This window comes from Microtus ochrogaster, linkage group LG3 (assembly GCF_000317375.1).
Source record: "Microtus ochrogaster isolate Prairie Vole_2 linkage group LG3, MicOch1.0, whole genome shotgun sequence".
NCBI classification, from domain to species: domain Eukaryota; kingdom Metazoa; phylum Chordata; class Mammalia; order Rodentia; family Cricetidae; genus Microtus; species Microtus ochrogaster.
In genome coordinates this window covers 2,396,361-2,420,481 of record NC_022029.1, presented here as the reverse complement: position 1 = coordinate 2,420,481, position 24,121 = coordinate 2,396,361, and the positions used below count along the sequence as shown (strand labels likewise).

General features: G+C 41.7%; 1 protein-coding gene across 1 annotated transcript in view; it reads right to left on the bottom strand.

Annotated features, from left to right (window-relative positions):
* Positions 1-21,385, bottom strand: part of Rad21 (RAD21 cohesin complex component) — a 28,141-nt gene extending 6,756 nt beyond the window's left edge. Inside the window, exons 1-9 of the mRNA XM_013351278.2 lie at positions 21,188-21,385; positions 11,588-11,762; positions 7,713-7,842; positions 6,061-6,160; positions 3,942-4,048; positions 2,943-3,149; positions 2,385-2,510; positions 1,933-2,055; positions 297-520 (exon numbers count right to left, since the gene is read on the bottom strand). Of these exons, the coding sequence (XP_013206732.1) occupies positions 297-520; positions 1,933-2,055; positions 2,385-2,510; positions 2,943-3,149; positions 3,942-4,048; positions 6,061-6,160; positions 7,713-7,842; positions 11,588-11,731 (1,161 nt within the window). The 5' untranslated portion in view covers positions 11,732-11,762; positions 21,188-21,385. The remainder of the gene's footprint in view (positions 1-296; positions 521-1,932; positions 2,056-2,384; positions 2,511-2,942; positions 3,150-3,941; positions 4,049-6,060; positions 6,161-7,712; positions 7,843-11,587; positions 11,763-21,187) is intronic.
* Positions 21,386-24,121: the final 2,736 nt, after the last annotated feature.

Here is a 24,121-nt window from a genome sequence, read left to right as displayed (position 1 = left end):
AGAGCTGAAAACTACTAATTAGTATGTGTTTGGGGTTCATGGAGACATAAAATAAAGTATGTCTATCCGAAACACAGTTTAATTAAGACAACACAGCTTAATAAAGGGAGCTGAGAATACAGTCATTAATAATGGCTTCCTACACCTGAAGAACCCTTCCCGCCTACACTCAGGGAGCGCTGACATGTTTAAGGGAGTGAAGGGTACCACACAACTGACAGAAGTATCTGCTCATGATAAAGCAAAGGTCCAGAAGAAGTCAGAGGCAAACAGGACGAACCCGCCCAGCATACTACCTTCAGTAGTCTGTTATTCCACAGAGGCTGTGCTGGCAAGGAGAAGAGCTTTTCCACACCTCCTGTCTCTTTCCACATCATCAGCTTCTTGGTGGGTGGGGCCAGGTCCAAAGTTGTAACAATATCGGAATAGTCACTAAGCTGGGCTCTAATTGTCTTACTATCCAATTCTTTGACACTGTCAACAATCAGCTTCCTCTTCCTTTTGGCTTTTGTTTCTTTGACTAGAACGAAAGAATATAAGGCCATTTTTCTGAGAGACCAGCCTGAAACATTCTCCCCCACCCCACCCCCATCCTGGTCTGGTCATTATCTTCTGCCTTTCTAGGCACAGACTTAGGAGCAAGTCCTCATGAAGATGGCATGACTAAACAGACGTCTCTCAAGCAGTATTTACAACAGGGATTTCAACAGAAATTCCCTGAATGCATAATTAAGTTCATAGATTTTTTACCATAGAACAGATAAAATAACCTGACTTAATCCTTAGAACCCACACAGCTTTATTCTGTGAACAGCACACACACCCCACCTGTCAAACGTGAACTCGTACTAAGCTCTGATATTCTTTTCTTTTGAAATTGTACACATTTACTGTTTATTTTAGTCTTTGCTTTCTGAGAATATAATTATACCATGTCCCCCTTCTCTTATACTCATGGGCTTTTTAATTGTTATTGAACATGTGTGTGCATGTGCACATAAATTTAACCTGTTTAGTCTATATAAAGTTACTTGCATGTTTGTATGTTTTCAGGGCTGACCATTTGGTAATGATTTTTATTTTATTTTGGAGACAAGGTCTCACTGGACAGCCTTGACTGGCACAGAAGTGATATGTAGTCCTATCTATCCAGTCTAATCTCAAATTCATAAGACATCTATCTGCCTCTGGGTACTGGGATTAAAGGCGAGTTTCAGTATACTTGGCTAGGCCTAACTCTCCCCACCCCCCATTCCAGACATGGTTTTCTGTTTAACTCTGGCTGTCCTTGAATTTGCTCTGTAGATCAAGCTGGCTTTGAACTCAGAGAGATCTGCCTGCCTGTGTCTCCCAAATGCTAGGCATGTGCCACCCCTGACTGCTGCTAGCGCTAACATTTTTAAGTGTGCTATGAAAAGGAACTAACTTCATGGTGCTTAATTTTTATTAAGGCCAACAACTTATAGGAGCTGTAAAATATTCAATATCTAGAGTAGTCTGAGGTATCTAGAAATGTTCTAGTATCTTTCTTTGGCTTTATTTACTTGGCTTTTATTGCAGAAATATATGTGATTGATGGTCAGATGACAATTTGGGGCCACTAGTTCTCTATTATCACCAGATGCGTCGTGGGGATTCAATGAACTCAGTCCTCAGGTCTGTTGGCAAGCACCTTTACCCGCTAAGCCATCTGACCAGCTCCAAGATTACTTATGTTAGTATGCAAGGACCACCGAAGACTAAAACACACAACAGCAGAAAACCTGTTCTGTAATTTTACACCGTGCAGCTCACTGTACAGTCTTTCACAAGACATCCAATTATACCAGACAAAGTGAAGACTGCGATAACTCTATGTACAAGAAGCAGCAGAGAAAGACAACACCTAGGATCTAAAATTCTACACACTGTGGAATCCAAGGATTCACTCACCAGTTATATCAATGGGCTCCAATGCAAAAGCTTCTTCCTCATTTGGGACAAGAGTTGTCTGGTCAGTCATGGTTGGCATCGGTTCAACAGGATCCACTGAATCAGGGCTATCAGGCCCACCCACTGTAAAAGCAACACGGTCACAACAGACTTGGGTATGATACACATACCTTACAAACGGAAAAAAGAAATCCTGCTCAGGAAGCGAGATAAACATCATGGGTTTTAAGAAAACTAAAATTTTCAGGCAGCCCCCGGAGTTCAATGTACAAAGAGGGGAATAGCACAGAGTAAACAATACTGACAACAGGAGAACTAACAATCGATCCTAACCGAGCCAGTCAAGGGTATTTACAGTTTACCAAGAGCTACAGCTATGTTATCATCTGTTTTGTAAGGTGTCTTTTGTCGCTGCGCATCACGCCAAGAATCCTGAAACATGAAATGCTCACTTGACACATTGTCGTCTTCATCCATATCATCGTGCGCGGGCTGCTCTGGCAACATGACCCCTGTCTCAGACAGGGCAGGGGGATCGTCAAAGATGCCACCATCATTATTACTTATAAGTTTGTCATCTGAAATAGTAAACGTAACAGTTAAGATCTGAAAAAGAGGTGCTAAAACCACAATAACTAATCCTGGGGGGAAAATATTAGGTTTAAGTGGATCAAATTTAAACCTGTATTTAATTTGTACTTGTTTCTCCTAAGGTAGTTTATAAAAGTATAAAACAGTATCTGAAAAAAATTTGTCCATCACTTTTATTTCTAGTTCATACATTCATAAAACATGTACTTATTCGGTATCAAACAACAGCCTGAACAACTAGCAAATTTCAGAACTTTGACAAAAGCATGCACACAAAGATGAACAATTTTGGCTTGTTTTCTAGAATGCTCTATGAGACAACTGATCCCAATTTTCACCCATTTATATCGAGATAGCTGCTTAGGACTCAGAGTTGACGGCTATCAGGAAACAGAACTGAAAGAGAGATGACAACCCACCTAGAATACCGCCATCATTTCCTTCCCCGAAGTTATCATCTTTGTACTGGTCTTCATACTCTAAATGGTTGATTTTCTCGTTCAGATTGCTGGTGCTCTGCTCGGGCTCCAGGAGGAGGTTGGACGCGCTAGTGCTCACTAACATGTCATCATCCTCAAAAGCACTGCCTTCCCTCATTATCTCACGGTCATCCATTCCAAAGTCACCTGCACACAAGGGACAAGGCATTAGCTGTGCAGTCAGAAATGCGACCGCTACAAAAACTGCCGAGTTATTACAACTGTGATGCTACACTGCTTTCTCAAGTCTTATTTAGTGACAATTATTGAAATATCCGGTTTAAACTTTGCACCTCTAACAAAATTCAGACCTGAATCTAGATTTAGGTTATCAGAACTTATTTATATAAGGGAAACGGAACATGCACAATTAACATTCACAGACTTCAACTTTGCTATAAAGTGCTGCTATCCAGGAAAAGAATGTGACTGAACTGCCAATTGGACCACTTAAATTTTTTTTTTTTGTTTTTCTGTTTTTTTTCGAGACAGGGTTTCTCTGTGGCTTTTTGGAGCCTGTCCTGGAACTAGCTCTGTAGACCAGGCTGGTCTTGAACTCACAGAGATCCGCCTGCCTCTGCCTCCCGAGTGCTGGGACCACTTAAGTTTTTGAATAATGTTCACAATAATGCAATTAACTATTCCAAAATGGCTAATTCGCAAGTGAGCATTACTGTATCAACTGGACTTTCCACACGTCAAGTGCAGGCTTTCTCACTGCACGGAGAGCAGGAACCACAAGAACACAACTCTGGTACAGTCACAGACATAACGCCTTACACCACTTGTTTGCTACAGATCGCGAGGCGAGTTGTTGGGCACAAGTTAGACAATTTTTCTGTCCACAGGGAAATAATTTTAAGCCTACTATTCTTTATAACTCCTGGCAATATAACAACATAATTAAAATCTAACCAATAATTAGCAATTTCCTTTTACCAAAATCATTTTCCTGTAGGATACTGATGTTTCCAACTTCTTCTCTCATGGTTATCTCTTCCACTCTGCTCTGGTTCAGGCTGAACTGCTGGGCAACATCAATGTCACTGTAAAAAAAGTTCAAATATACATTATTAAGTTTCATAAAGCACCCCAATTTTCTCTTTATACCCTATCAACTTTCAGAAGTCTAATGCTTTGGCCAGCAAATCTCAATATAATCCAAATATGATTTGAAAGTCAATTTCTTTTTAAATTTTTGAAGTCATTAATGATAGATAAGCAAAATATATTAAATCATCACCTAAGGCAACATGGTATTTACTCAGAAATGATGAATTATGTGAGTATCAGTTCTGAAACAGGATCCAGATGAACTCTAAATTTTCTGATTTTTTTTGAAACTTGTTTATTTACTAACAACCACCTCTTGTATAATTTAAAAGCACATAATGTTATTCATTGATGAGAACACTACTGGCAAATGCAGAAAGAAGTGATCAATAAATGGCAAAGAAAAAAAGAGACACAGAGCTAGAATCCTGAAGACTGATGTTTATTAGATACATCAACCAAATGCAGTCTGCAGACATCACGGAGCACCAAACCCAAAAGAAAAACATACTCTAACCCTAGAGGGAAAGTGCCAAGACAACTGGGGTCATGTAAATGATGACTGGATATATAAAAACCACCACCTCAGGTGGTGGTGCATGCCTTTAATCCTCTGGTGCTGGGAAGCAGAGGCAGGTGGATGGATCTCTGTGAGTCACTTCCAGGATAGCCTAGTGAGATCCTACCTTGAAAAACAAAAACAAAAACCAACCAACCAAACTGGAATCACTGGAATTTTTAAAGTGTATTATTACAGATGCTTTGAGACTTCTTGTTTCTGAAGACATAAGCTTTACAGATAAAAGACCACCTGCTATTAACAGAAAATGGGAAGTGAGTTGAAGCTGACATCAGCTTAGTAAAAAGGCTAAAGTAACCGAGGTTCACAGCGCTAATCTTTAGGGGGAAGGGAGGAAAGCTGGCAGTTAGTGCCCAGCCATAATTGACACAGCATGAAAATTCATAGAAAAAATTAATTAGGAATCAGAGTTTTTTTTTTTTTTTAAAAGAAAACTTGTTGTGAAATAAATGGAGAATTTAGTGTAGAATGATGGAACACCGTTCAAGGAGTCATGTGAAATTTTGAGACCCCAGTTTCTTCAGAACAGATTTGCTCAGAATATGTTTTTGTGCTCCTGCACGTATAGTGGATAGGAGTTTACTCCAGCTGTTGTTTGATGTGGGCTGCCCCTCTGTATGCTGTGAATGTTTTACTACCATCGGCTAATAAAGAAGCTGCTGAGGCCTATGGGAGCGCAGATATAGCAAGGCAGGACATCCAAGCAGAGATAGAGGAAAACACATGTATAGTCACACTTGTCATCCCATGACAGCCAGATCTGACTGCTGAGAAAGAAGTAGCGTACAACAGCACACCTCCACGTAACCTTTTCCTCGGAAACATCCTAAACGATGAGACTTTCGTACTCCTTCACAAGATAAAAGTCTTCATACACTTTTTTTTTTTTTTTTATTTTGAGACAGGGTTTCTCTGTAGCTTTGGAGCCTGTCCTGGAACTCACAAAGATCCGCCTGCCTCTGTCTTCCTAGCGCTGGGATTAAAGGTGTGAGACACCACCACCCAGTTATACATACATATTTTAAAAATTAGAGCTTTCAGCACTTGCTTGCTAAGACAACCAGTATGAAACTGTAATAGATTCTCTGAAAAATATAATCTTGAAACAAGCTGCAAGATTGCTGATGGCATGTGAAGAATATACCCAGACCAGGCTTCAGGACACATAAGCTTTGCCTAAATCCACCAGGATTCTCAAATTGTAGCTGTATTAGATTTTATAGGCACATGATTTTCCCAGAGAAGAACATTTTTTAAATGGTACGTCTTATAATTAAGATCAACACTCTTAAATAAGGACATGTACTTTACGCAGCTAGAAGTAACTCAGTATCAAACACAAAGGCAATGAATAAGGGGAAGCCAGCAACATGCTAACCATCTACAAGATGAGGGAGCTAGGGAGGAGGAGATAGAGAGACATACTCTAAGTCTGGCAGTGGCTGATCAAAATCATGAAATTCTTCAGGTAGAGTAATGGCATTGTAAGCTGCTTCCCGATTTTCCTCCGGCAGATCGACAACACCTGGAAGACAGAGATGAAGGCTCAGGTAAGTACAGGTACCACGTAGGCCAGAGGTAACAGGACAGTTTCCTGAGGTCGCACTGGAGAATGCTGGTAGCACATGCACCTGGAAGCTAGAAGTCTTGCTTTCTGCTGTTCCATTACCACAAGCCACACCACTTGTTCTACAGAAACAGTCCAGGTACTGACTGCTCTAAGCTAAGGGCACGTCAACAAACGAACACTGTTAAGTTTTTTACCTTTTACCACGAAATTTATCAGGGGCAGTATGAGTGCCTGCAGAGGAGTATAATAAATACACTATCTTAATCTGGTCATGTTTTCCTTGCAGTGTGGAAGCCAGAGGTCTAGGTTAGAGGACTAGTGCTCACTCCCTTTCTTGAGCTGGTCTCTCACAAACTGTGAAGCTCAACAATTAGGCTGAACAGGAAGTCCCAGGATCCTGTTCTTCCCCAGCACTGGAATCAGGTGCCACAGAACCCTGGTTTTTGTTTTATTATACCGTGGGTACTGAACTCATGCCCTTCATGTTTAAAGAACAAGGAAACTAATAACTAAGTCACCTCCCTAGCTCAGTAGTTGGTTATTTTAGGAAAAGAAGTAACACTCAAAAGTTTCCAGGATAAAAACATTTAAAAATAAGATGGCAAGACGAACAATGGTGGCGCACACCTTTAATCCCAGCACTTGGAAAGCAGAGGCAGGTGGATCTCTGTGAGTTCGAGGCAAGCCTGTTCTACAGAGAAACCCTGTCTCAAAAAAAACCAAAAATAAAGCGATAAGTATTGAGAAAAACAACAAAAGACTATCTATGTAACATGCTATCTACAATACACTTTATTAGACAAAAATTAAACAGTATGTAGCTTATTGTTATAATAGAAGTATCAGAATACAGTCTTGATACAAACTATTACATAAAGCACCCCCTTATACATTCAAATCATCATCACCATCATCATTATTATTGAGACAGGGTCTCATCCTCAACACATAGCCCACAGATTCTGCAAGGCTGATTGGTCAGAGAGCCCCGGGGATGATCTCATCTTCTCCTCTCCAGTATAAGGTGCCATCATCCCCAGCTTTTCCCATGGGCACTGGACACTGATCTCAGGTCTTCCATGTTTGGTTGCCAAGTACCCTGCCAACTCACCTATCCCCAGCCCATATTCAGATTATTTAATATTTCATCAGTGTTAAAATTACAGACTATGAATTCTCCAGGTACCATTTACTTAGATTTACTTTGATTGGTAGAATCCAATTCTAGAACCAAATCTTAGCCCAAACAAGGCAACAGCAACAACAACATGACAAAGAGTGCTAAATGAGATGTCCCAGGATTAAAGGTACATTGACATTGTTCTGGAAAATTAACCCAAACTCCAGCTGTGTTTCTCAGTCATCACATCAGCTCTGGTGACTCAGCTGTTGTACAAAAGTTGCTTTAGCTATGAAAATAAAACACACCCCAAGAACATGTGCTTAGTAGTTCCCATCCAAGGTATGGGAAACCCCACAGGTTAAAAAAGAAAGAAAAGCACAATACCTGGCCGGAAAGCCATCTTGATCTTAATGAATGCTTCATTACAGTCTGCAAGGAGGTATTTGGCTTTCCTGTGATAGATTCGGACTACTCCCAGGAGGAGGTGTCCCGATGTCCGCAGAGCCATCTTCACCTGAGTAAGATATTAAATTCATTGTCCTTAAACATTAGAGCCAAGCGAACTTTAAATTATAGGGACTTTTCATTTTTTCTTATATCCTGTATGATTTAAAGTTAGTTAATAAACATCTGCACTGTACCATTTACTGCCCTAATCTAACCCAACCCTCAACACAGACTAAACAGTAGTATTTCGTGAATTCACTTAGACATAAAGGTAGCCGTGAAGCAGGAAACAAATCTTCCCAGACTTTACCAAGGACAATGTGAATTGTGATTCTGTTTCAGAATCAAAGATTCCTAGCCCTAAAGTGATTTTATTTCATCCCTGTCTGTTAAAGCTTGTTACTGACCAGGCATGCTTATACACTTAGGCCAAGGCCAACTGAGAAGTAAGGGTGACGTTTGCTGGGGAATTTCCAAGACAGACTTGGAAAATAACAGAATGTCTTTGTCCTTCTGATCCTGCTCTGTGAAGAGAGGGAAAGGACAGGAGTCAATGAGCAGAAGGCCTTGGCTCTGGGATGTCCCTCGGTTGCTGAGCCAGTCAGATCTGTCCCTTTAACACTGTTTCTTTTGTTAAGCCACCGTTTATTACTTTCTGTTACTAGATTAGAAGACACAATAATGACCCAAACAGACACACTATTAATGACCTAAACAGAAGTCTTCAAAGTCCTCCTGACTACAAGAAAAAATAACTTAAAGAATAAAAAATATAAACTCAAGAGTTCCCCGGATGGTTTTTCCAACTCATACCATAAACTTAAGCTTCCAAAGTTCTATGGTAAAACATGGTTTTTGTTAAAACATATGTCTAAAATTAAATTATATGCATTGTTACTCAAAGTGTGCCTGTAAGTTATATGTGCACACCACATTTTTCTAGGACCCTATTTGTAATCTAGTCTCTGTATTTATAGTTATCTTATGTGATTTGAAGCGAAAACAACAAATTTGCTAGTGTAAATTTTAAGACACCTCTAATTATAATAAAGATCATCAAGGGATACAAGAAACATTTAAACATAATAAAGGCAATAAACAACAATCCAACAGCCAACATCAGACTAAATGGAGAGAAACTCAAAGCGATCCCACTGTATTCAGGAACAAGACAAGGCTGTCCACTCTCTCCATATCTATCCAATATAGTTCTTGAGGCTCCAGTTAGAGAAATAAGACAACAAAAGGAGATCAAGGGGATACAAATCAAAAAAGAAGTCAAACTCCCTATTTGCTGACGATGTGATAGTTTACATAAGCAACCCCAAAAATTCTTCCAAGGAACTTCTATAACTCATATACACTTTCAGTAATGTAGCAGTATACAAGATTAACTCAAAGAAATCAGTATCCCTCCTGTACACAGATGAGAAATAGGCTGAGAAAGAAATCAGAGAAACATCACCCTCCACAATAGCCACAAATACCTCTGGGTAACTCTAACCAAACAAGTGGAAGACCTGTATCACAAGAACTTTAAATCTTTGAAGAAAGAATGAGAAGACACCACAAAATGGAAAGATCTCCCATGCTCTCGGGTAGGTAGAATTAACATAGTAAATATGGCAATCTTAACAAAAGCAATCTACAGAGTCAATGCAATGCCCATCAAAAATCCCAGCACAACTCTTCACAGACCTAGAAAGAATACTCAACTTCACATGGAAAAGTAACTATCAACACCACCCAACTCATTGGTCCATTTATACGAAGACCCAAAGTTCACTTATGGTTTTAAAATGCCTCGAAGTTTAGATGAATGGACAAGGCCATACAGTCGCCATTATAGCAAAGCAGCAGTTTTACTGCACCAAAATCAAGCCTGTGTCTGCCTGTTGTAGCTTCTGTCTTTCCTCAACCTTCCGTTTTTTTCACTACATCTTAGCTGTACCCTTCCAAGAGCGTTCCACAGCCAGAGTCATGCAGCAGGCAGCTCTCAGAGTAGTGCAGACCATACAGCAGCGTATCAGCTCATCTACTGAGGAGAAAGCTGCTACAAACACCTTTAAAAAAATTAAATACAGACATTAAGTCTTCAACTACTTACTGCTGAGTAAATACCAAGGGAGAAGACCCGTGGCTTACAATGCAGAGCGACTGGGCTATCCACATTTCCACCAACAATAAAGCTTGTTCCCATTGCTCCACATTCTCACTACCACTTAGTTGTCTCGAGGTTTTGGATTTTGGTCATTCTAATAAACATGTGATGACATTTGGTTGTTTTAATTTTTACTTCTTTGACCACATGATGCAGCAACATCTTTTAAATATATTTACTTGCTTTCTGCATATACTTTCTTTGATCAAATTTTGATTAAAGTTTTTGGCCTATTATATAATTTTTTCTTTTGTTAGTCTGAAGAGTTCTTTGAACATTGTGAACAACTTTCCTCCAACAGTATCAGTCTGACTGTCCTTTTGTTCTCTCAACAGTATCTTTTAAAAAGTAAGAATTTGCCTCAGTGTTGGAGATACAGTCCCAACTCCAGAAAAATTTAACTGAACTCAATTGTAAATTCTTTGATGGGCTATACCTTTGGTGCTATCTCTCAGAAGAGATGACCAAACCAAGGGCAACTATTAATAAGCTATTTTCTCAGAGTTTTATACTTCACATTTTAGGTTTATGACCTGGAATTAACTTATTTTTTTGCAAAAAAATAAGGTGTTTCCATAGCGCTGATAGCATTTGTCCTAGTACTGCTTACCGAAAAGACCACCCTTGTTTCCTCCTGCTTCAACTCCGCTCTACCATGCTGATCATACACAGCTGCCACCTCCTTCTGCTTTTCTCTGAGATCCAGGGACCTGAACATTATCACTTCTCTGGCCTGAAAAATCTACTCTTCTTCACGTATTCTGCTGTCAGTCTCGAAATGGTTGTATTCCACAGGACCAGAGAATTAGGAGCTCAAAATTTAGAAATAATGTACACTTTTCCAACAGAGAAAGCTTAATTAAATCACACTCAACCCAAACAGTGACTTTTCTAGACTGGAAACCCTATAACGATCTTAGGAATTATTTCATCTTGGCAGGGGTCTGTTTCCAATCCTGTAAATTCTGTAGATAAGAACTCCGATGCCATGCAACAATTGGACGGGCTATAAACACGCTGTTTCTGAGTGTGGTTAATCACAAGGCAATATAGGTTACTTTTATGTAAACAGCAAAGCTAATCTGTATGTAATATATACACCTATAATATTCTATCAGGCAAACAAAATACTATGAAAGGATTCTCTAGAAGACAGGACTACTGATAACTTTTATTGTCTGTCAAGTCTTCATATTGCTAAAACTTCAAATTAGAACTGTCCTCGGAAGACTATTAAAGAAATACCCACAATCTCAGTCAGTTCCCTGAGTTACTAATTTTAAAACCAGCCAAACTTATACAGAATGAAAACTTTAATCCCAAGCCCTCCACCTAAAAATAGACTTTTAAGAACAAGTCTCTGTTCATATTCAGCATTATTCCCCAGAGATAATTCCCCCCACAATAAAGATCAACTCTGCATACATTAATACCAACGTGGGTCAGGCTACAGATGCTAAAGAGTGTTTCTCAAGGCCAGCCCACACATTCTGATCATGATCACCCTGAAATGATAAACAGGAAGATATGAAGGACACTTGGAGACTCTACCTGCAGGCTCCCCCTGCTTCCACACACAGTGACAGTTGTTCTACAAGTTCTGTTTCACACAGGAATACAGAGTAGAGAAACATGCCCAGCCCACACCTACCTTTGGTGAGATGATGCTCTCCACACTGCTCTCTAGGTTACACTCAAACACATGGGCTTTGGTTAGCTTCTTGTCCCAATGGGCCGCTAGCCAAATTTTGGCCAGCGGCCCTCTTTTACTGAGGACAAAATGTGCGTAGAACATTTTTCTTGTTTGCTATGAACTAACAAGAAACCTGAGGAGAGAAGAAAAAAGTTATAAAGTTTTATGTGACAATGGAAATATTTATTAAAGTATGTAAAAAATATGAAAACTCTAGTTTCCTACATTGAGTATAGGCATAAGAACAGCTGGAAAGTAAACATTGTACAAAATAATCCTATTATTTTAATTTGAGGGCACGGACCATCCCCAAGTATTAAGATGTACAGGTAAAAGGGTCAAACTGCTTGTATGACTTGCTATTTTAAGACTGTCATCAAAACTCTTATTCTAAATCTAACCAAGTATTAATTCTATTTCTAACCTAATTATTGACATTAGACATAATTCTGCTTACTAACTGGTATCTAGATGTAAAGAAAGAAGACTGTCTAAGCCTAGCATGTATGAGGACATGGACTCAATCAATCCCCAGTACCACAAAGGAAAACAAACCAATCAAAACCAAAACTGCAGAGTAAAGAAAGGCACCTGTACAGGCAGCTGCACGTACGCTCTGAGCTGCACCTCAGTCCACTCAAGCAGAGCTGAGGAGATGGCCTGTCCCGCTGGACAGATGGAACCCACCACACCTAACTTTTTAATTTTTCTTTTGACTACAAAATTTGTCCTTTATGTTAACTTCCCCCTTCACAGGAGATAGTAAGCACACCACCCCCTTTTGTCAAATGAATTCTGCCCTTTTCTGAAATGCCGGAGGCACATACATATATTTCAAGACAGGGTTTGGAGCATGTCATGGAACTCACTCTGTAGACCAGCCTGGCCTCAAACTCAGAGATCTGCTTGACTCAACATCCTGAGTGCTGGGATTAAAGGCGTGCGCCACCACGGCCTGACCAGAGGCCTTTTTTTTTTTTTTATTTAAAGAAATAAAAAGTGTATCTTTAACAAAATGACTAGTTTTGGCTTCAGAATAAAATCTCTGTTCAAGATCAACTCTCTCACTTTTTTTAAGATCGACTTTTTAAAGTGATTTTGTGAGTGTTTTGCCTGGATGAATCCACACCACATGTATGTTTGGTGCCCATGGAAGTCAAAAAGGGAGGATACTTATTAGACTACCTCAAACTGGGGTGGGGGATGTGAGCCACCACGTGGGAGCCGGGAACTGAACTTGGGTCATCTCATCTACAAGAATAACAAGTGCTCTTAGCTACTTAAGCCATCCCTCCAGGCCCTAGCTTTGGTTTTTTATTTTGAAGTGACTACAGATGCATAAACAGCTGTTTCAATAGTGGTATCTTCCAAATGCTTAACCGTGTATCTCGACGGCATCATGCTGCATGTGTAGATATGTGCTTCCCACCACAAACAAGACATACAACAGTCTCATCTACCCCTGCCCCGTACAAGCCCTGTCAGATAACAGCCTACGTATCTCATTTCGGTATTTTTATACGAACACAAATGATCTCAGTCACAAAGAGTGGGCTTTCTTTCAGAGTTAGCACAACGTTACACTCACCAACAGTGCATTCCCTTTACGGCTGAGGGACATTCTGTGAGAGGAAACGAACTAGTCTACTTAGCCACGCCCTCACCCTCTCACCCGCTGATAAAGCTCATGTACACACTGCACACTTACTGTCAACCAAACTTGTCTCTACAACAACCATTCTATAGTGTAGTTGCTAGGCAATACAATAAGAGTACATATGGTTTCAAGGATATTTTAATACAATGATCATAACTACATGTTTTACATCTAGGCAAGATTATTCTAAAATTAATATGGAGCAGCAAAGCAGCTAGAAAAGCTAAAACAACTTCAAAAATGAACAGGAAAACAGAAAGACTAAGTACAACAGTTTTAACCCTTAAACAGCTCTCAGTCAACAGCGTGGTACCGGCAGAAAGACACACAGGGAAAACTATAACCAAATAGAGCCCAGAACAGACATGATGCATCTCAAACTGATTTTTCATAAAGATGCAGAAGTAAGTCAAAGATGGAAAGACATCTGCAACTGGACTGGAGTGATTTAGTGAACACACACAGACCCAAACAGAATAGAAACAAAATGCAAATCCCACACAGCTAAATTTGAACCTCAAGCTACACACAAATAATTATTCAAAACATTAGATTATACCTCTCGGAATACTGGGATAGAGCCACCGAGCACTCAATGGGCTGCCTGCTCTCTGGATAAAAACACTGTATATGTAGCACATGCAACAAAACCTAGAGTCGAAGGCTCAAAGTTTAGTTTTAAATAATTCCATCTGGCCATCTTAACACCAACTTACTGTATAAGAAACAAACGGAATCTGAATTAAAAATTAGACCACAGCCTTAAATGAATACTAGAGCACTGCAAGAAGGGAACAAAACAGTACACCATCAGTAATGCACTCTGTAGACCGGCCTTCAGTACACTAAAATCCTTTGCTCTATTTAAGACTACTGAGAACTTTAACTGAAAAGAAGTTATAAACCCCAGTATCTGGCTACATCCTGAATCCAGAACATGTAAGGAGCTGTCATGACTAGACAGAGAGAGAAAATACTATTAGAAATGGAACTCTCCCAGCGAAGGACATCCCATGAGAAACCGGAACATCACAAGATTTCTAGCAATTCTAAGCCACCAGGAAATACAAAGCAAAGCCCCACGAGTTAACCAATGCACCCTTACAGAGTTGTAGTGAGAACAAAGGCAACATCAAATGCTGGAGGATATGTAAGCATTTTTACAGTAGCTGAAAAACCAAGAAAGGACTAACTATAATTTCATATTCCACATGAAGGGAATGGTAAATTTTAAATGAAAAACTGCTTACAAGCCGGGCGTTGGTGGCGCACGCCTTTAATCCCAGCACTCGGGAGGCAGAGGCAGGCGGATCTCTGTGAGTTCGAGACCAGCCTGGTCTACAGAGCTAGTTCCAGGACAGGCTCCAAAAAACCACAGAGAAACCCTGTCTCGAAAAAAAAAAACAAAAAAAAAACAAAAAACAAACAAACAAACAAACAAACAAACTGCTTACACTGTAACTGTCAACATGCTTATTCTTCCTACTGATGAAACTGGCGTGAGGTATCACAGCCCGGAGATTCCATGTGTGCAAAAATATTGTCTGTGGTGAAAAAACCTGAAACCTGCAGGAAAATGGGTAGAACTAGAGAAGATCATACTGAATGAGGTGACCCAGACCAGAAGGACAAACACTGAAAAGTTCTCGCGAGGCTCCTAGCTCCAATCTTCAGATGTGAGTATGTAACCTGGAGCAACCACAGAAACCAGTAGAGCTAATGGGGCGGGGCGTCCAGTAGAGAGGAAAAGCAGGGTGTAAGCGATCTGAAGGGGGAAATGGGAAAATTGGGAGATAAATACTGAAGGGGAGTAAAATAACAGTAAGGGTGTCTGAAAGTCATAAGGAATCTAAAATTACACATATGTAAGTTGTCATAAAAATATACGTATATAATTTAAATGAAAATTTCACATCTGCGCTGACAATGCTTTCTCTAAAAGCCAGACTACCTAACCAAAACTCCAACACTGGCAGGAGAAGCCCCCACTCTTTGTAACTGTTGGTCAACACTGTCTAGGAGACTCCCCTAAACACATAGACTTAACATTCCTACTGCCCCTTTCCCTAGGTGAAAAGACCTCACTGCTAAGGACACCATACATGTTGACGGCCAGGCCAAAGCTTCCAAGCTGGATCTTACCTGAAAGCGCCCAAGAAGGTAAGTAACTAACAGCTGTACCCAGTTATGACATCTCCGAGCACAATACTGACCAGCTTGGCACCATAACTCTATGGGTGCAGGAGAGGCTCTCTAATTGGATATACAGGGAAATCATGCCCGGTACTAGAAACCTGGTCAGTCCCTGGGGCTGGTGAAGTGGTGGATCTTGAAGGAGAGCCTGCAATCGTCATTTTACTAAACAGTGCATTCCTCCTACAGTCTAAACAACTGTCCTTAGATCCAGATAAATGCAGTCCTCACTTCTCAGGGAAACTTCTCTTTGCAACAAAAACCATTACGAGAAAGAAAGTCTCAATCCATCAAAATACAAACTAGTGGAGCCCAGGCCCAAATGATACATACATCTACAACACAACTCCTGCACCTGAGCGCAGAGACCACCGAGGGAGGGAGACAGAAAGATTTTAAAAGCCAGAGGAACCAAAGTTTGCTGCGAGACACTGTTTACTAGAAATGTGAAGTCTCAACAAGATGGCTGGCAAAACATGACCTGAGTAAGGACAGCACCAACAGACATGCTGACATGGAAGGGGGGAAGCTTATGAGGCCCCAGTCCTAGACAAAGAACTAGAAGCAGCTATAAGGAATGCTGAGAGCAGGAGAAACAGTTTCCCCCGAGGAGAATAGCAAATGGTCAGCCCTGAAAACATACATCCAAATAACATACAGACTGGGCAGGTTTATTTATGTTTAGGAGCACAAATACGCACACATGCCTGCATACACACACCTGTACAAAACAATTAAGAAAAAGAGGCCATGAATTTGAAAGAGGAGGTGGGGTACATGGGAGGATTTTAAGAGGTGAGAAAGAAAGGGAAAATTATGTATTATTTATACGATGGTAGTAGTGTGGAAAAAAGACAGAAACAACCAGGTTTGCTCCAGTGCTCCCTTTGCCAAAAAGGATGTTGAAATTCATATTCTCACCTAATGCTTCAAGTGCATCACTAATTCACAGTAGAAAGGTTTTCTAAAAAAGAAATCAAAATACAAGCTTCATCAACTATTTAATATAAGACCGTAAACTTTCTAGCAAATATCAGGTTGAGAACTAAAGAATACTATAACAAAAATACCCAGTCAGATCAAATGCTATGTGGTGTATGTAACTCCCAGAGCTACATCAGCCACTTCATATTTTATGTAACAGTATGCCTACCACAATCAAAGGAGCCTTCCATTTGCAAGTCGGAGCTGTCAAGCATTATAAAGTTTGTTAGCAAAACCTCAACTATCCCTAAAGCCTGGCACTGGCGCACACCTTTAATCCTAGCACACGGGAAGAAGAGGCAGGAGGATATCTGTGAGTTTGAGGCCAGCCTGGTTTACAGGGTGAGTTATACGACAGTCAAGGCTACAGAGAAAAATCCTGCCTCAAAAACCAAATAAACCTAGAGAATTTATAGAAACTCAATATGGCAAATTTTTCTTAGAAATGCGGCCACTGATCTACACGAAAACCCCAAAACATTGTGCTCCAAATAAGAAGACACTTGTTACGATAAAGGAGTTACAAAATATGTGTTTAATAAGAAAACAGGATATACCAAATGATCTCTTAAGAAATCTCAAAATATAGAGATTCTAGAAATTAAAAGTCCTAGCAAGTTTCAGCAGGTGTCAGGAGTTTATGGCAATACTTCAGCTGCTGCTCAGGACTGTGCCCAAAGCATTCCAGCTATGCGAAGGCAGGCTCCTAAATAGATTCTGGCATGGGTGGGAGATGGGAAGTGAAGCAGAGGAGTACTAAAATTAATCTGGGAAACAATTAGTAACAGGAGAGCGTTCGACCAAGGGAAGTCAGAGTGGCAGGAGCCACATCTGAATCAAGAAAAACCCAAGCATCATCACTGCCCCCTTTCCCTAGTTATGCAAACTTTTAATTTTTAAAAGTGGTTGTCTAATCTGTAGATTTTGGAGATTCTAAATTGTGTCGATCCTTTACAAAGACCTTTGCATTTGAAGGAAGAGCAGAGCTTGTCAATACAATGATTTGAACCAACATTTTCTAAAGCAGCAATTTATTGTTGATGGTTATTTAGAACATACTCACTAATGTAAAAATAAACTATTCCCAAGAAGAAAGTCAAATTGGCTGGGCAGTGGTGGAGCACGCCTTTAATTCCAGCACTTGGGAGTCAGAGGCAGGTGGATCTCTGAGTTCGAGGCCAGCCCAGCCTGGTCTACAGAGCTAGTTCCAGGACAGGCTCCAAAGCTACAGAGAAACCCTGTCTCAAATACTAAAAATATAAATAAAATTCCTCCACTCACCTATAGGAAAGTGATGGATAAACTAATACAACTTCTCTGAAGAGCAATGTGGTAAGGTCTTCTGAAAAGGCCACACACACTCATGTTGTCTGGGCAGAAACTACATTTCCAGTAATCAATATTAAAGTTATACTTGGATGTGTGTGTGTGGAGAGAGAGAGAGAGAGAGAGAGAGAGAGAGAGAGAGAGAGAGAGAGAGAATGAGAATGAACTAAGCAGCACCAAATGTTTTGCCAAATTTCCTAATGATTAAATGCCAGCCCAATTTACATAGGAATAAAGAGCACACAGGACAAGCCTAGTTTCTAAGCGCTTGATGGAAGTGCAGCTATATTCTGTTGCCTTGACAGCATAACTTACTCATTATTATCAAATTTATCAAAACACTAGGAAGACTCTACCTGGCCATCAATAAGGGATTTGAAAACAAATACATCTATACAACAGAATGTAAGGCAGACTTAAAAAATGATGTCAGCTTGGTACTAACAGGGGAAGGTCCAGGCCAAACTTAGAGTACTTGTGGGTGGGGGGTGTCTTTGTGATATAATGGACGTGGTCTATGTATATATAGGTGCCTCAGTTGCCATCAGATCTAAAGGTTCCCCACATTCTTAGGTTCAGCCAACTGCAATGGGAAGTATTTTTAATACGTGTGTCTGTGTACACCTTTTATTCTTTTCATTATTCCCCAAACAATATGGTGTGCCAGAGAATTTAAGCATCCCCAGGCTTTTCCCCTTGGTATAGGAAGGAGCTGTAATCCCAGCAACACAGTGTGTCCTGGAGTCAATTTCCTACCGACCCTAAGGCACAGTGGCCCCCTCAAATTTACATGAACACATGTATATCTCAGAGAGATTGCAGGCATGGTTCTAGACCATTTCCACTGAGTCAAAGGAGGTTTTGGTTTGTCAGTACGCATAAAGTCAACTGTTTTAGGATATTAATTGTATAACCTTTTTATGTCTAAGAAAACAAGGTGTGTAGCTTTATAAAGTAGGCAATATTTTATTAACCTAAATGACCTAATCATGATCTGAATGTTGGAAAAAAGTATTTACAAGTTGGATGCATAAAGGGTTCTTACAAACTTTCCTTCCACTAGTTTAATTAACAAACAAAAATCGCCACAGGAAATACTAAAGGCAACAAAAGATGTACAACATTTTAAATCCATGGTTGGTTAATCCATCTATGGGAGCCAATGAACATGTAAGGTCACCTGTATATACTTAGGAGCATTTTGCATAAGCACAAAGTATGAAACCGGACACAGGAGTTACCTCCGGAGAGAGGGTCTGCACTTTTGTACTGTTTTGGGTGTATTCATGAATGTGATTTTTTTAAAAAAAAAACCTTGGGCATACCTATCCAAAATAGAAACTACCATATTAGGAGTCAACATCATCCTGATTTTCATCAGTTAGCAAGTGATGCTTTCTAACCTCATAGCTCACTTTCCCCATCATAAAAACACCTTCAGATGATAGCTGGGCAGTTTGCTAACTGGAGAACATCAATACCTAACTCGAATAAAAATGGAGCTATTGGCAAGTGCCATGGGAGGCTAAAAACAAACAAACCAAACCAAAAATAAAACAAAATAAAAGCAAAAAGGATATGTCTAGCCTGCATTTTACTGACTCTCCTTTGGATCCAATATTGATAGATTCAGTTCTAGTTTGAAAATCAACACCTTCCGTACTTAGTTATTTGCAATAGTTAAGAAATCATTTCATGCCTGAAATTTAGTGTGGGCCCGCGGTCTGTAATCCCAGGACTCCTGAGTCTGAGGCAGGAGGACCTTTAAGGCCAGCCTGGGCTACATAATAAGACTCCTCCAACTCTCCAAACATTAACAAAATAGAAAACCAACCCCCTCCCCGATTGACTTTTAGCTTTCTCAACCGCATAGTGGGTGCAATCTCATCACGTATAATGAAAATTAAGTGGGACAGTACATGTAGTGCCAAGCAGATGCAAACGGAGTCTCAAAAAACAACCTGCCCAGTTAGCACCTATAAGACAAAATGGAAAACTCAAAGTATTTCCCAAGAATTAAAGTTTCCCCAATTACCCAAGTTAGACTCTGCATGATTTACTACGTTAGAAAAGAAATTCCCAAAATTCCCAACTTGTGCACAAAAAGCAAACATTAGACTACTTCAACGTCTTTAACTTACAAACTGTGAAGTACTTCAAACACTGGACACGGCACACGCTCTCCCCAATGCCTTCTCAAAAAAATAAAGTTGCTCCCAACATCAAAGGTATTTACAACTTAAAAAAGCCGCCACAGTCTGTTTACAAAACCCTGCAGCCTCTCAGTCCTCTGGCATTTGATTTTTTAATAGGATTTTGCACCCTGGGGGGAGCGGACGGTGGACAACGCTTATCCCGTACAGTTTAACGGGAGTAAATATTAACTTTCTCTTGTAAAGAGAAGGTGACGAACAGAAGTCGCTTCCATAAACCCTTCAAACACCAACGCGTTTGGGGACGCTGAACACAGCTTAACAAATCAGAGAGCCTGAAGAAATCGTCTACAGCCTTTCCTTCTTAAATTTGAAGACAGTTTGGTTTAGCTGAACATCTCGACTGTGCCACCTTACACTATCCTGGCAGAACACTCTGAAAAGCCTTCCTATGCCACGAAATAAGCAGGCAGAATCAGAGCGTCCCCACAACCTTACTCGATCCTTAATCATTAATAATAATAAAAAAGTTTAGAAAGTTACGGGGAAATCCAGTTACACTCATGTCCTAGGAAGCAATGTTCCCCCGTCGTGTTTTAAAACAGCCTGTCCAACTTTGGGAATTCCGAACATTAATAAAAGGAAATATTGGAAAGATATCGGGTCGGGGAGCCAGCATCCTGGCTGGTGAGTCCCGGGGGCCCCGCGGTCACTACATGCCTGGCGCGCGACCCGGACCTCGGACCCCACACCCAGAGCACCGCGACGGCCCCGGGAGCCTCCCTGCCGGCTCTCGCCCTCGGCGAGTCCCGCGTCTTTGCGGCCAGCCATTTTCCCTCGAGGGGGCGGCCGGATCTAGGAGAGCGGGATCGTTCAAACCTCCCTCGCCTCCCCGCCAGCCCCGTGTTCCTGCCGTCCGACATCGGCACGGCAGAGCGCAGCGACTTTTGGGGGGTGGGGGGCGGAGCGGAACCATTAGTCACTCGGCCCGCGCGGAGCACGGCCAGGGGCGGCGAGGACCCCCCAGGCGAGGGCGGGCCCCGGAAGGGGGGAATCGGGGGACCCAGGCGCCCTGGAGCGGCTCGGGAGTTGGCAGCAGCACGCGGGGGTGGGGGCGCGGTGCCGGTCGCCTTCCTACCGCCACTCCCGGCCGCGGGGCCCGCGCCCCGACAGCAGCACGGCGGGGGAAGAGCAGGGGGGAGGGAGGGAGCCGGAGCCCAAGTAGGGGTCGGCCGGGCCGCTTACCTGTATCTCCGCGGGGAGCCGGGAGGGGTGGGTGGCCCGGGGAGGGGGGGAAAGGGTCGGGGGAGGGGGCGGGGAAAGGGGGAGCCCTTGTACGGTGTCGCCTCGGAGCCGCTCGCGCCACCGCCACGGCCGCCGCCTCCTTTCCGATTCACTCAAACAAACAAGATGGCTGCCGTTACGGCGCGGCTCTTCCGGCCGCCCAAATCCTCGGTTCAAATCGGCAGGATGTTTACGGTCAAAAACGCCCTCGTGCGCCTGCGCGGCCCGCTGGCGCCGCAGACGGGGCGGCGCAGGCGCGCTGACCACTTCCTCGTCTCGGGACCACCCGCCTGCTGGCCGCGGAGCAGGCGCACAGGTTCCTAGCGGAGCTGCGCTGCGCGGGCGAGTCCGCACAGAGCGCATGCGCCGTGCTGGCCCAGTGGCATAGCTGTTTGGGTTTAGTTTTTAACTTGAGTTCAGAATTAAGGCATAGTCGTTGCAGTTGGCCGTTTGTCTGTGGACCCGGCAAAATAAGTACTTTAATGACGTTTGTAGCGACGAAGGAAACAACAACAAAAAGCTAGTTACCAGAAAAGTAAAGGCTAATTGGTTCAGTCAATCTCTGTTTAGATTTGCGACAAACCGTTCTAGCAAGGCTGTGGGAGAATTTTTATGTATGTATGTATGTATTTGTTTGTTTCTGTACTTAGGTTTTTCGAGACAGGCTTTCTCTGTGTAGCCCTAGATGTCGCTCTCCTGGAACTCGCTCTGTAGATCAGGCTGGGCTGGAACTCACAGAGATCCTCCTGCCTCTGCTTCCCAGGTGCCAGGATTAAAGTCATGAGCCACCATGCCTGGATTCTGGGAGAAACTTTTGAGAGTATTTTACAAGACTCCTTTTGCATCTCAACCTAACCCTGGTTTTACTCTTCATGGATTCTCAGATATGTTCTTGGACGTTCCGAGTCTCTTCAACAGCTGCTTCTGGCCCCCTTCATCCTACCAGTTCCTTGTACTCTAATGCTAATTTCTCACTGCAGGAGTTAGCTGCTGGTGGAACCACTTCTCTTCGGAAACACAACCGATTTGTTAACTTTAGGGAATTTGTTTAACAAACCATTGTCAAGACAGATTTAACTGACAGATTTCACCTTTCATTTGAAAACAATCTCTTTTTCATTTCTGACTACTTAGTAATGACTTGCATGATTTGATACAATAACTGGATGAAAAACTGGGTGCTGCTGCTGTCTTAAGCCTTTTTATAAAGCAGTTGTGTTCTGCCTGCCCTTTTCACAATGACACCCAGCAGATTTGTGAGAGGAAAAACGTTAAGAGGATGATAAAACATACAGTAGCAGATTTTGATTTAGAATTGCACACGATTTTGCAGAGCTGTTCCTCTGAATTGACGCACTTTTGAAACTTGATTCTATGGTCAAAATAAGTAGTTAGTTAGATGAAAAGGATTATATAATTTAATGCCATTGTACTATGCTTACAAAGTTTTGTTAGTTTCTTAGTTTTTTTGAGACAGCTTTGGAGCACGTAGACCAGACTGGCCTTGAACTAACAGAGATCCACCAGCCTCTGCCCCCGAGTGCGCCACCACCACCCGACTTACTTACTAAATTTTGTTAACAGTCACAATTGTCTAGTTTCAGATTAATTTCATTATCTCCCAAGGGAACCCTGTGCCCCTTAGCAAATCCATGCTCATACCCCCAATGTGTAACCTCTAGAATAGAAATTAATTAGCCGAGGATTTGCCTCTTTTTTGTACTTCAGATGGCGTTATTTGGATTAATGTTTTTCATTAATGATCTTTGCACTGTGGTATCAAAAACACAGGACAGAAAGAGAGAAAGACCTGAGAGAAAAAGACTTCGTTTCCTTCTTATTTTCAGAGATTTCAGCTGACAGCTGCTTGGCCCCAGGCTCTTGGGCCAGACATTGGTGAGGGAGCGAGTGTCTGACCTGGGGCAGCTGTTTGTATCCAGAGAGAAAAGCAGCAGAGAATGCTGAGATAGCCAAAGGTCAGGTATCATTTTCAAAGCCCCTCCTCAGTGACACACTTGTATCAGCTAGACTCAGCCATCTGAAGGTTTCAGGGGTTCTCAGCGTGGTGGTGACCAGCTCCAGAGCAAGCATCTAAAACAGGAGCTTGCGGAATCATTCCAGACTCTGACGTCAACAGCGTCTCAACAGCCTGTGTGTTAAAGGTTGGTCCCCTGAACAGTGCTAGTCACTGAGGCCTTTGAAAGATGATTGGGTCATGAGCGCTGACCTTCTTAATGAATAATACATTAGTGTATTCATAACTAGGGAATGTATTCAGAGACTAGGGAAGAAGGCCATTGCTATTAAAGCAAGTTTCTCTCTCTCCATCCATCTCTTTCCCTCTCCCTCTTTCCTTCCTAGTCACTGTGAGGCAGCTTTCCTTGTCTACATGCTCCTTCCATGATGCTATAGGTCTAGAACCAGCCAACCTAGGTGCTCTTGGACTAAACTCTTTGAAAGAATGAGCACCCCCTGCTCCCCCACAAAAACCCCAACGTTCCTGCTTTAAGTTGATTTCTCAGGTGTTTTTGTCATAGAAACTAACACGTCGTATAAAAATAACCACACACTATGTTACTTTCTGTACCCTGGGTCTTCCAATTAGCATCGTGTTTTCCAGTTTTACCCACAGTAAAGAATGCGTCTACACTTAGGTTTTGTTTTGTTTTGTTTTGTTTTTGTTTTTGTTTTTCAGGGCCAAACAGTACTTCACTGTCTAGTTCGACCACAATTTGTTTATCTGTCTGTTAGGTGGTCATTGGGTGTTTTCACTTTCTGGGGTGCTATGAACACTTGCACAAGTTTTCGTTTGAATACTTGTCTTCAGTGTTTTGGGATGTATGCCCAGGAGCACAATTGTTGAGCCCTATGATAATTCTCTGCCTCACTCTGAAT